Genomic DNA, 14,175 nt, shown 5'->3' with positions numbered 1-14,175 from the left:
TTATATTTACTCTAAAAGTAGCTAAGTTCCAATTCTTTTACTCATAAATAAAAAAATAAAAATGCCTTGTTCACCGAAATAAAAATAAAAAAACTTTTAATGTTTAAAAATCGAGGCTAATTTAATATTAAAGTAGTAATTTTGTTAATTTTGCAAGCAATGAGCTATTTTAATGACTAGTTTAAGTCTAATACTAAACTCTCTTAATTAAAGTACGGTTTAATTAGTGGTTATCCTTTTAGTTCAAATATGTGTTAAAAATAGTATTTAGTAAATTTGAGAATAAACCGGCAGTTTATAATTTTGGTAGAATGCCTAAGATTGATGTATTTCCTCTCCATCATTTATTTTCACCTCAGAAATAATGACATTGATAAGGGTCTGTCACGGAGGTGAGGAATTTTCCATTAATATAAACCTAATGGATACATTTTTCAAGGAAATTTTTTTCTTCGTTGCTACAATCTACACATGTTAAGCATATGAAAATAAGTTCACATCTTTTTTTACATTAACTTACATCCTTGAAATTCAAGTTCACAGAGGTGAGAATTCACAAGAACCACACTTAGTTTTTAAAACAAAATCTATCTTCTTTTTTTTAAACAAAAATCTCACAACTTCTTTATGGCTGAAAATATACAAGAGGGCTCCCTTGTATCATTGAAAATAAAATGTGATGTCATTACTGTCACGTGTTAATGAGAAATGGCATTTTGTGTTTAGGTAATGGAGGTGAGAATTCGTGAGACATTATTCCTTGTGCTAATAAAACGAACTTAAACACAATATCAAAAAATTAAATATACTTAAACAATTATTTGAGACTCTTGTGAAAGGAATAATAAATAAATAAGTATATACTTTTAATTAAACAAGTTATTAAGCAACATAAACAGTCACACCAGGGTGTGTGACATGCCACGGAGATGAGAATTCACATGATGTGAACCAAAAATATACTAAAATAAAATTATTACGAAATTGTTGGTTGGTTTAAATAGATATATTTTTTATGAAATTAAAAATCATCGTTAAATGAATTGTTCCTTAAAACTTTTACTGTAAAAGGCGTGTGACAGAAAAGTTACACTTTTTGAAGAATGTCCCATATATTTCGTGATAAGGAAATAAACTTACCTCCAAGACAGCCTGCAAAAAAATCTACTGCCATGCTATTTCAATTCTTTCACTTGCTACACGATATACGTAGAAATCATCTTCGATTCGACAAATCTAAGGAAAAGAGACGTCTCCTGCAGCCATTAGAACTTCCGAGCCAGCACCCGCACAAGGAGTTGGAACAAAAAATCACATAGAGATACATTGATATTGATTGGCTTTCAGATGAGCGACAGTCCAGAACTGCAAAAGAAATAATTCCAGTTTCACAATCTGTTCAAACCTTTTAAAAAATCAGTTCAATTAAAATAATCAGCATATCACTCGTGAACGGATAATCAACACGGACAATCTATGGACTTGGGGTCCTAGTTTAAACTATTACGCAGTTCCATCAAAATATCAGTCCATGATTTAATTTTATTCGAGCACGTCAATGTATTTTAGTTTGAATATGTGCAGTGTCTCTGTTCCTAGTTTCAAAATAATCGAGCAATTTTAAAATCAATTAGCGTTTCACTAACTTATAGTAGGAAATCAGCTCAACAGCACGGAATGAAATAATCAGTATATCATATATGGCTATATTCTGTTGAATTGAAGTACTAGTATGAGCTACGAAGCTGTTACCTGCAAAATCCATGATTTTACGACCACGTTGAAGAATTTTAGTTTAAATACAAAACGGTTTTACTTCTAGTTTTGAAATTAAACTCGCACTTCATACACCGATTTTAAAATTAGTTAGCATTTCACTGTACCATATAATGGCTAATCGAACAAAATCTCGAAATGCATTGTAAAAATGATGTGAATATTCTTAGTAAAAAAAAAAAAAAAAACATCATAATGTTAAGATTCTTGAAGAAGAAAAAAAGATTCTACGAAGAATGAAACGGAGTAAAACCCAGAAAACAAACTCTTATTCTCACGGAACAACCACGTGCTTCGAAGAGGAGATAAGAAAGGCACAAAAGTTACAAATTTAGTAATCAAATCGCAAGTCAACATGAACTTAACTACGTACAAATCTGCTTTCTTTGGAGCTCGCACTTTGTTGAATAAAGCGACCTTCATGATTTCACTTCAGATAAATTTATAAATGGCATCATATACCACTGTTCTGATTATTTTTAGTGATTATGTAATTGGTATTCACAAAAAGCGTCACGTCACGTTGATTATTAAGTCCAAAATCTGTTTGAAGAAGGGTACTTTTGACGGGAAATTTTAAATATGAAGTTATAAATGTGTTACATTCTCCAAAAAAAAAAAAAACTTTTTAAAGTTAAAAATTTAAATTTATGTAAATAACGTTTTCAATAAAACATTTTTAGTTCAGAAGGTGACATTTAACATTTATCCCCCCACGAAACTCAGTAATTATCCTGTTTTGAACTGATATAAGAACTAAAATTAACTATGAAAAATTCGGACACAATTCGGTATTCTGGAATTTTTTCAAGCAAGCACGGATCCAGATAGGGCTCATGCTCCCGCTTTGAGCGACCAAATTCAGCTGAAAGCTGCATTTCGAAAAAATTCGCCAGATACCCCCTAGAATGCTGAGTTGAATGTTTTTCAAAAAAGATACTCACTACAGAACAGAAGTAAAGAACTAGTCTTGAAAGAAACGTAGTTATTTTAAGGATATATATATATATATATATATATATATATATATATATATATATATATATATATATATATATATATATATATATATATATATATAAGGAAATATTTTTAATTTCCTTTAAAAAGAAATCATTAAGTTAAAAATTTACAGTACAGTCGGCTCCCGCTACAACGCGATTCAACTTACGCGAAATGGCTATAGCGCGAATTTTTCACGAGTTATGAATTTTAGAGCTTACACGAATTTCTCGTCAACAACACGAACATTTTTTGGAAGGAAGTTTCGGCTTCGTTATTAACAACTAAATATTGATTTCGCGAATGTTATTTTATCCCTTTATCATCACTGACAGCGAAAGTTCCCATATCAAACTAGTCTAAGCATCGCGTTCTTAGGGCATCAAATAACCGCTCAGCATCTTTCATTTATTTATTTATTCTTTTTTCATTCTATTGATGAAATATAATGGCACCTTAGCGCGGTTTTTCACGTAAAGTTTGTGAAGATGGGAAAACAAAGAAACTGACAGTCAAGAAAAAAGTTTAAGATTCTCTATATGCTTGGAACAACTACAAAACGTCGCCGGTAGCAACGCAATAAGTACGAGTGAATCTTCTCTACGTACAATTAAAAGTCAAAACAAAATGATATCCCTAAAAGCTCAGAACTTAGTTTAAATATTGAAGCTTGCAGAGTCTAAGCAAAGTAAATATTATGAAAATGGAAGCTGCTCTTGTACTGTATATTAAAGAGATTGGGAAGATGGACTGTTGCCATAATTGGGAACATTTTAAAGAAAAGGCAAAGCAACCGAATTTAATAAAGTATTGGATAACGATCTGATCATGGAGCATAAATCATCATCATCTTCCTTTTTTTACTCAAATGTTACTTTACTGAATATTATTACTAATCCACTGTACAGTACTATTGTAGTGCAGCATTTTATTATCATTACACATTGTGCGTACTGTGTTGTTTTATTTAAGTTCTATTGCTATATTAAGTTAAGTTTTATTTTCATTCATTTTGTGCACATTAAAGTATTTCATGTTGAATTAAACAGTTTTAATTTTTCAAATAGAGTAAAAGTTTAGTTCTTTAAGTAAAAAACTGTAATGTACAGTTGAGGAATGCTTTAAAGCAGTTTGAAGGGTGTTTATAAGTGTCTAAAAGAAATTGGTACGTTTCTAAAAAAAATATACATAAATTTTTCAACAACGCGAAATTTCGACTTACGCGAGGAATCTTGGAACGCATCCCTCGCGTAAGTCGAGACTCGACTGTAATTGCAGATTATTGATCAGCTAATTACGTCCCACCGCACTTATTTAATTTTTCTCCTTTTTTTTTTCCTAGTCCGTCCAAAAATAATGAATCATAAATAAGATTCTTTAAAATGCTATGCCTCCGAAGTCTCCTCCCCCAGTCAAAATCATAACAGAGCATCTCAAATCTTGTTTCCGGGGATTCAACTTAGAAAAATTTCTAGTAGAGAGCCCCCGAACACCTCGTCCTCTAACAATATCGAAAATCATTTTAGGTTGCGATTTTGAAGTTTCAATTCGTTCTACTATCATATTTTAAGGCTTGAGTTTCATAAATTTTCGGGCAATTGACTTTCCTCCCAAGCTCCCCCTCTCTAACACAATCGAAGATCGTAAAAATTGGGTTTTCAAAACAGGAAAACTTCGAAAACTTTTTTACGGAGAGCCTCCAAACTCCTTCCTTCACTAACATCATTCAAAGTCGCTTAAAAACTTAAAAAAGACTCCAACTGTGAAAAATTTCCAGGGGATCTCCCAAGTTCTCCTCCCTGTAATAACATCAAAGTTTGTCTACAATTCATTTTTGGAATTTTAATTTCAAACAATGAAAGGAAGGGGGGTTGAGTTCAATCTTTTTTTTTTTTTTTAATGGCTTGGGAACAGTACCTAAGTCTCATCCCTCACCCTAACGTCTACTAATGAAGCCTACAATCGCACTTTTAAGACTTCAATTTCTAAAAACTTCCGCGGAGGGTTCCCTGATCCTTTCTTTCCCCCATGCCTGTCATTTCGATATTTTCCACTGGGGGGGGGGAAGGGTGCGTACTCAATGCAAATTATATCAGAAAACTTATGTGCAAAGACATTAGTTTTTCAAATTCAGGAAGGCAATGGACCCCCTTGAGTCCCCTAAATGACGAGCCTGCTTTCCCCTAACATCACTAGAGATAATTTAAAATAGCGTTTTTCAAACTACGATTTTAAAATTTCTGCCTAGAGATAATTTAAAACAGCGTTTTTCAAACTACAATTTTAAAATTTCTGCCTAGAGATAATTTAAAACAGCGTTTTTCAAACTACAATTTTAAAATTTCTGCCAAGGGAGAACACACGGCTCCCTATCAGATGGGATTTTTTTTTCTTTTAGAATGCCGCCCCTCCCCCCCAAAAAAAAAAACTAGTTAATGGTTGCGCCACTGACTTATCTTTTAGCGCCCGAATAATAAAGTTATGATATCCTCCAAATACCAAAAGCTTAATCCACACTTGCTCTTGTGGTTGTTTCTCGAGGTTGACGTCCTCAAAACTTTCTATCTTTGGTCGCCTTAAGAGAGCGAGGAGGGCATAGGCAGAGGCGTGCACAGAAATTTTAGAGCCAAGCCACAAATGACTTTCATGGGCCCTCGTCCAAATTGTTTATCCCTACGTCCCTACATATGTTTCACCTCCCATTTTAAAAATCTCGAGCCCGGGCCAACAGGTATCCCTTCTGGCTTCTCTCCCCTGGGCATAGGGACGTAATTCCCATGACCTGATCCGCGTTTAGGAGATGAAGAGTATTTGATGGAGTTGGTTAATAATGGAATTAAAGTGTTCCTTTTTTTCCAGTTTTTTTTCTTCCTTTTCAGGACTGCCGAGAGCCAAGGCGTGTTCCCTTGTCAGTTTGGTATTTGAGTCCCTCCTCCTATAAAATATGAAAAACTTATGCTACTCCAATTCCGAGCCAGGACCCCAGCACCAGAGAGGGCTGGACCCCTTGTTTCCGACTAGGCTGACATGGCTTCTCGTCGTTCTTTTTAATAAAATTTTTTCCAAAAAATGATATTTTCAATTCTCTACTTCAAATTTGATTTACAAAGTCAAAACATAAATTAGTCATGAACAAGATTTTTTGCTTGATAACAAAACGACGTGATTGCACGAAACTCAATGGCAGCAGCTTACGTTCTTTTTGGAGTAGTTTCTCACAATCAGTGAATGAAGTAAAGATTACACGAAAAAACGGTATGCGCAATAACAAGACAATAAATATTCTGATTTGGAAAGCATCCAGCTTTATTATTTTCCTTTATCGAGGATTACATAAATGAGTATTTTTTTTTCTATCTTGAAATCATATTACATACTTTGAAATATAAGTGAAAGTCATGCTTCAGTCAGAAACCTATTTCTGGAATTGGTAAAATTTTTGTATTTTGAGCAACAAAAACCTTAATTTTAAAAATAAATGGAAGGAAAATATTTCGTTATAGTTTTGGCAATAAGCATTTCAAGGTTTTTGCTTAAATAATTGTCGAAGCATTAGTGCCTGTTATAGTCATGGGCATCCTACTCCTCCGAAGCCCTCTCCCTCAGAGCATCTTAAATCTCGTTTCCAGGACTTCAATTTAGAAAAAGCATTAGTAGACAGCTCCCGAACACCTCGCCCTCTATCAATATCTGAAATCATTTAGGATTGCAGTTTTGAAGCTCCATTTTCGAAAAACTGCCGGACCCCTAACGTTACCAAATGTGTTCAACAATCAAATTTCAAGACTTCAGTTTCAGAAAATTTTCGAGCATGGGCCCTCGAGCTCTTTTTCTTTAATGCCACCCAAGATCGTCAAAAATTGGGTTTTTAAAACAGTAGTTTTTTGAAAAGTAATTTGCTCCAAACAGGAATGTTGAGGGAAAAATAAACAAATTTTGAAAAATTATTTAAACGCAGTAAATGTTTTTGTTCAAATTCATTCGACTAGTAATAAACATAAAATGCAACCTAAATGTAAAATACATTTGCAATAGGCAAGAAACGATCAATATTAATGTATTCAAATAAAATACATTCGAAATTGGTCATGCTGAAAGAAAGCACGTTTTGAGTGACTTTTCATCTTAAATCTAACTTTCATTGCCTTGAAAAAGGGACTTCTTAAAACCCAGAAACACGTGTCTACAACAATCTGCATAACTTGTGTAATAAAACGTTATTACATAAGTAAACGTCAAGTACAAATGTAGTTATTCAATTCTTATAAACATGCGTATTATCTTTTCATTATTTCAATGTAATCAATTTTTAATAAGGAATAATCGAATTGAAACTTCACTTTGATATTGTGCTCAATGAAAAAGCGTGATATTTTCTATATGCCTCAGTAATCTTCTGCGTTTTGAGTTTCAATCAAATGAACTGCTTAGAAGTTAAGATAAAAAGTGTCACATATATTTGAACGTTTCATAATTATAATAAATTTTTAAAATATCAACTGTATGAATAGCTTGGTTATCACTGCGTGTCCAAAAAAAAAAAAAAAAAAAAAAAAAAAAGCAATTTTTCGAGCATACAACTGTAAAAGAGCTCAAAGCTAGAATATGTTCATGCTAATCAATGGCAATAAAAAATCATGCATGGGTCCTCGGTTCATATATAAATTTAGAAAAATAGCCCGAGTTATTAAATTTTATTTGCACTTAAAACGCTTTTTGGCTCTCAGTAACGTCTCCGTGCTTTGTTTAAGTTGCCTATGACAGAAAAAGCATTTCCTTCAACCAGTATTTTCATCTTTATCGAACAATCACATTGCTTATTGTTCTCACTTGACTGTTTTGAATTCTTATGATTTTATTTTCTCTCCGCCTCCCTCTGCAGCACCACCGTCGGCCGGCTGCCTCACGATGCTGCTCCTCTAGCAAAAACAGGGTCCAGGTTGCGTCCATACACACGCGCATACATACTAGGGTTTCCAATCCCGCGCAGAATTCAATCCCGCGGGATTTCGGGATTGTAAGGAGTCAATCCCGCGGAATTGACTTTGTTCTTCTAAAAATTTAATTTTAATGTCAAATAGAAAAAGTTCTGCTTCTTAGAAATGATGGCTTTTGTTACTTGAATAAGTAGTCTTACCGAATTCCGTAACATCAATTGCAGAGCGCTACAAAGTTAGATCCCAATCCGTCATCAGGTGAGGAAAAGTGTGCCCCAAAAAAGTTGCTAGCAAGAAATAAATAATTTTTGCTCAAAAAATAATGCGCTTGAAGAAAATACGTGATGTGGCTTCAGTGCATTTGGTTTTACTGAGATTAAATAACTGTGGACATTTTTCAAAATATCCCCATTAACTTACAAAAAGTCCACAGTATTTTTCTTATCAAATGCACTGATACAATGACACACGCTTATGAAAAAACAAAGTAGTCAGTGGGCTACGGGGGAAGAAACTGCATTTTATGATAAATTATGAAACTTGGCATGTTTATGTGGGTTAAGAAAGAAGAAGGTTAGAAATTCTCTCAGTGCCTGTTCTGGATTTTCTTCACCTTCAGTTAAAAAAAAAAAGAGATTGAAGTTCAATGATCTGATACTACGCATGGTTACGCCGGCTGAGAGGGCAAGACTTTCTCCGCCCACTCCGGTTGCAAAGTAATCTTCTTGTGCAAACATTAGATATCAGGAGACTGGAGCAACCGAAGCGATTTTCCTGAATTGCTCAAAAAATATTCTGGAGATTTGAAGTCCAGAAAGGTGGAGAATTGGCTTGGTGAGAAGGACTTTGGAAAGAGGAGAAACTTTTCTTGAGCGGTACCACTATGGCACAACGTTAATACTGAAGGAATGCTCAATATTTTGGCAAACAATAACTTAAAATAAAGATTGAAAATTTTCATTTTTAAGGGTAGAGGAAAGAGTGATATAGTCAGAGAACTCGAGTCTGTCCCAAAATTCTAGCTCCCAATAATTCTAAAAGTATGCTATAATTTAGTTAACCAATATGCTGCCTTTTTCATTTATTCTATCACTGTTGGAAAAATAATGTAAACTTAACTTACATGTGCAATATTTCAGCCTGTATTTAGTATAATACGGCTGATTTTGTATGCGTCATACTCAATGCCTCTCTGAACTCTCTGCTCTGTCCCATTGTGTCCCCCCGCAGGAGCGTGCGGTAGGATTATTTAAATACCATTTAAAAAGTAAATTTTTCTACAAGAATACTTTTTGAAAAAAATAAAGTTCAGCCAACTTTTAAGTTTGTTTGGCAAGATTTATTTACTTTATATATATATATATATATATATATATATATATATATATATATATATATATATATATATATATATATATAAAGGATGTCCCAAAATTAACGCAAGATTTGAATTTGCCGCCATTTGCAATAAATTGTGGGCAATCTTGAAAAAAGAACAATTTGGCAGCTAAGGGTCTAGGGTTATTACAAATGGAGCGTTTTCGATTCTATAATGCGTTTTCATTATCGAACAATTATTTGAAAAATAATGAAAGTTTGGGCGAGTCAAGCAGTTTACTGCTATTGGCGCTCGATATCGCAATTAGGTAATGCGCAGGTGGTTGTGGGATTGCTGACATAGACGTTTGACTTCAAATAACCCCATAGGGAGAAGTCTAATGATGTAAAATCACACGATCTAGGGTACAATTCATATCACCGAAACGGTAGAGAGTACACGAACAGGAAATTCCTCATGCAGTGATTGAATTGTTTCGCTGGCTGTATAATAGCATAACACTCCATTTTTACTAACCCCAAACTCCCAGCTGTCAAATTGTTCTTTTTCCGTGGCTGCCAACAATTCACAGCAAAAATTGTGGCAAATTCAAATCTTACGTTAATTTTGGGACACCCTTTATATATTCTTCTTCTTCATCAGCACAACAGCCTGGTGCAGGCCAAGGCTTTCTCCGTCTGCTTCCTCCAGGCGGTACGACACGTCAGTGTCTCCACCTGTTCACTCCCAAAATTTTAAAGTCCTTCTCAACACTATCCAGCCACCTTGTTGCTGGTCTTCCCCTTCTCCTTGTACCCTCAATCTTCGAAAAAGTTAGCTTTTTAACCGGGTCCAGATCTGCACGCCTAAATACGTGCCCCATACGTGCTATATATATATATATATATATATATATATAGTTTTTATTTTATCTACAATAAATGGAAAAAAATCAATTTTTTGAAATAAGCCTAAATATTTTTAAATCTGACCTACTTAATTTTAAAATTTCGATTTGTCAGACGCGAATTCAATTTATTAGTATTTTTAAGAAAATGTTCATAGGTTTTCTTTTAAAAACTATTTTGTCGGAAAAAGTATGTAGGTAGGACGCTTGCAAGTTGCAACCCATATTTAATCAAAATAACATGCGTAGTAATAAAAGTTCCATTAATCGAATTTCCCCTGAGGAAAGGTCAATTTCCCTTGGTACTTTCCATATTTGATGTCACACTATTTTCAACATTTTTGACCACTCTCTCCCCTTTGTCACAAAGTGTCACAGTTCACCTTACACCCCTCCCTTCCCCCTCCTTTGTCACATGTCACGCTATTTTTCATTAACATATTCTTACACAAAATGCATGATGTCACACTTTTGTTACCCTCTTCTTCCCTCTTGTCACAAGCTGTCATACTTTCAGGAACCTTCCTCCCTCCTCAAAGCTTGACATAAATTGCGGAGAGAGGAGAGCCCCTTAAGAAAATATGCCTGTTTTCATTGGATCGTCACAATGGATCATTTTATTGCAACTTATACAGCACCATCAAGATCAATAGTTTTAAAGAAATTTTGATATCACTATCTTTTAAAATATTAAAAAATCGTGCAAGACGACTTAATTTTTTTTCACGCCTTGAGATAACAAGAGAAGCTAGTCGTCTGGGAAAACAGAAAACAACTTGACCTTGATCTTCAAACTGGAGGATGAATTATTCAAGAAAGTAAACACAAATCACGTAAGAAACATTCTCTATCCTTTCCGTTCATCCAATAAAAATATTCTAGAAACTGTAGGCGTTTATTTAGGCAGCTTGAAAACTTACTAACGTAAGTATCTGCTCAAACAACAAGAGTTAATTCAGTGATTTTTGAGGGCGCAGAAGAGCTCAGACAAAAGGGATGGGGGCTCTTCCAAACGTTTCTGCTTTCGCCTCTGTTCACGATCACACACACACAAAAAAGTCCCGATTCTGTCAATATTCAGCAAGATTTCTATTATGCAACCATTAGTCCTACACAGGAGCAGTGGGGGATAAAAGGGGGGGGGGGGGTCATGACCCCCCCCCCCAAAAAAAAAACCTCGTGTTAATATTTGAATGTCTGCTTGAAAAAATAAAAAATGTCGAAACCATAAGAAAAAGTAAATAAATTTTTGAATTCAATATTTTATGGCATTACATGAAAGGATGGATACAAAGAGGAGGGAAGGGGGGTCATGAGAGTCATGTCCCTCCTCTCAATCTGCGACAATACTTTGCAATCTGTTATAAGGTTGCATTTGTGTAATGAAAATGACTGCTTGAAAAGGAAAGAGAAGAAAAACTGACCGAAACCACAAGAAAGAGGAATAAATAATTTTTGAATTCCCCTCCTTTATTTTGTGGTATTACATGTCACTTTTCTATGTATATGCCGCCAGATTCCTTTCTGTTGTGAGTTTTAGATAGTTTCGTTTTTATTCGTACTGAGTTTATTTTTAAATGAGCTGTTAATAGTTTAAATCAGTGTTTTGGTGTCAGGCAGAAAATGTAAAATTTTAGTATCGTGTTAGCCTAAAACCTAGTAACACGAAAGTTTCCGTCCCATCGTTTTAGACGGAAATTGTGCTGAAAAAAGCTGGGTTAGTTAGAAAAAGGACTACCTGTAACAAAAACAATGAAGCGTTCAGGTGACAAAATATTGTTGTCTTTTTTGAAAAGTTGAAAAACACTGAAGAACCCAAAACCGATGGAAACATATCCGGAGTTCTTGTATCAGACTCAGAGAATGCAACGGCTTCATTTGCGTCTGATTTTTCTACACTGCTTGACAATTGCTAAGGAACAATTACGCTTTTTGGAATAGTTAAGAATTGATAATGATTAAAGAAACAGAACGAAATATATAGTTAATGGGGAAGATGTGCCTTTATTACAAGTACAAAATAATACAGATATTACTGCATCAATGAAGTAAAAACTTACAAATAAAAAAATAATCCTACTTAGATGATCTTCATACAACAAAAAAAAAATGATCTATGTCAGAATGATGGAGACATGAGTACCTTAATATGATTTATGATTACTAGAGACACTAAAGCACAATTTACATATGTTTTCCATACTCCCCACTAATCATTGAGGAGTGTTTGGGGGATGTTTTCCTACTCCTCTCTCAATGCGGATTTGAGTTCTTATACTGTTTTGTGAGGGACGGTTCTTCGCGCAACGCGTCTGCCAAGAGCCTTCCAGGCAAGTTCAATTGGATTTAAGTAGGTAAAGTAGGCAGGCTACTACATACGGAGAATGTTTTCACTTTGCAGTGTGTCTGACACTTCAATGCTCCAGTGTGGCCGTATATCGTCGTCCGTAAAGAGAAAGCCTAGACCTACAGCCCCCCTAAACAGACGAACATGGTCCAGCATAACATTTTTGCAATACATTTGCGACGTATTTGCTTTCTTATTCAAAAATGTGAAGCGGTGTTCTGCCATTGTGCATGATACCTGCCCGCACCATGACGCCTGGGCCGTACCGATCACGTTCGCAAATAAATTTTTGTGCATAACGTGTTCCACGCGCTCTCCACAGTAGTTGGTGATCAGAATCACTTGTCTCACTGAAACGAGATTCGTCAGAGAACATCACTTTAGACCCCAAATTGAAAATTTTGAAAAATAGTAGTAAAATTCTTCATTTTGATACCTTAGAAAGAGTTATTGAGGCTACAAAAATATCAGAAGAAAAAAAAACTTCAAATTTTTTTAAAAGTTATACGTTATTTTGAAATTAAGATCAATCAAAATGAAAATTGCTTGTGATTCGACAAATGAATGTCATTAAGCGACTAAGAAGAAAACAGCGAGGGAGAGGAAAGAAAACACATGATCACTCGTTTTTGATGCTTGATTTTCGCGATTTGGGGCCCCCCATAACGCAGGGTTCCTCAGCCATAGCTTATATAGCTTTCAGGTGGATCCGATCCTGCTGTCAAAAATAAAATAAGACCTGCGCGTTCTAATAGTAGGAAACCTTCTTTACTTAGAATAGTGAAACATTTTTACGCATTCACCCCCCCCCCCATTTATTCTTGTCATACACGTTAGCATATCATAATTTCAACAACAAAAAAATTGTTTGTCATCACGTGCATGACAGATAAATTTCTACGTTATGCAACAACTGAGCTTTTAGGAGCACGTGTTCCTCCTTCACCAAGAAGGAAGAATTCTTTTCAGCTCTGCCTTTGTCTTATCAATTGAATGAGATATCTCTTTCATCTCAAAGATGCATTCCAGAACACTTTGGAAAAAAATAACGTTACGAAAACTATTGCATTTAAAGTAGGGATTGAAATTACACGATTCTTAATTCTTGAGTAAGTGATAAAAGACTTCGAGAGAGTGTTTTGAAAGAAACTGATCCAGCATTTATTAAAATAAATCTTATCCTAATCTTAAGTTCTGAATTTCTAAATTTGAGCGGGAGAGTGGAGGGACATCAACCAATGGCGATGGCGCACCCCTCTCAGATGCTACGGTGCACTCTTCAATTGAAATAAAAATCCCTCTCAAAAATTACCACCTTAAAAATTTCAATGGCACAGTCATTGCATTGGAGCGAGCGGATTATAGGGACTGCGGAATAAATTTAATGCAGAGCTGAAAATCCATAAACTGATTGGGAAAATTAAATGGCTATGTAAAAAAAAAATAATAAATAAATAATAATTACTGAAAGAAACATCCTGAGGGGAATTAGAGATTAGAATATTTTATGACTAAATTGAAAATCCTAAGAATTACGGAATTTTTTCGAAATGATAGGATGCAGGTCCGTCATTCTAGGCAGGGCTGCAGAGTTGGAGTCAGATTGGTTTTGCGCTAAAGGAGTCGGAGTTGGGAATCGAAGGTTTAAAATTTCAAGAGATGGAGTCAATCAATTTCCCTCGAAGTCCGCAACTGTGCCAGTGCTTGCCGGATCGGAGTTTAAGAGTCATTGTCTGTAAGAATCAGGCAGTTTAAGGCATTTGTGATTGTTGACATTTTTAACTTTCTTTATTTTCACATATGTTGTTCCTCTTATCATGAATGTAATGTAAATCCGAAATTTGAGCTTTGTCTGACTTACCGTTTTTGAGAAAATATTTTTTTTTTA

General features: G+C 34.7%; 1 protein-coding gene across 2 annotated transcripts in view; it reads right to left on the bottom strand.

The window, feature by feature from the left end:
• Positions 1–14,175, bottom strand: part of LOC129220181 (mitochondrial basic amino acids transporter-like) — a 90,287-nt gene that overhangs the window by 12,526 nt on the left and 63,586 nt on the right. For both annotated transcript variants that reach the window (XM_054854538.1, XM_054854537.1), the window contains exon 2: positions 1,141–1,365. In XM_054854538.1, the coding sequence (XP_054710513.1) occupies positions 1,141–1,174 (34 nt within the window). In that variant the 5' untranslated portion in view covers positions 1,175–1,365. The remainder of the gene's footprint in view (positions 1–1,140; positions 1,366–14,175) is intronic.

This window comes from Uloborus diversus, chromosome 4 (assembly GCF_026930045.1).
Source record: "Uloborus diversus isolate 005 chromosome 4, Udiv.v.3.1, whole genome shotgun sequence".
NCBI lineage: Eukaryota > Metazoa > Arthropoda > Arachnida > Araneae > Uloboridae > Uloborus > Uloborus diversus.
Note: the sequence above shows the minus strand (reverse complement) of the source record. Positions and strands in the feature narration are given on the sequence as shown.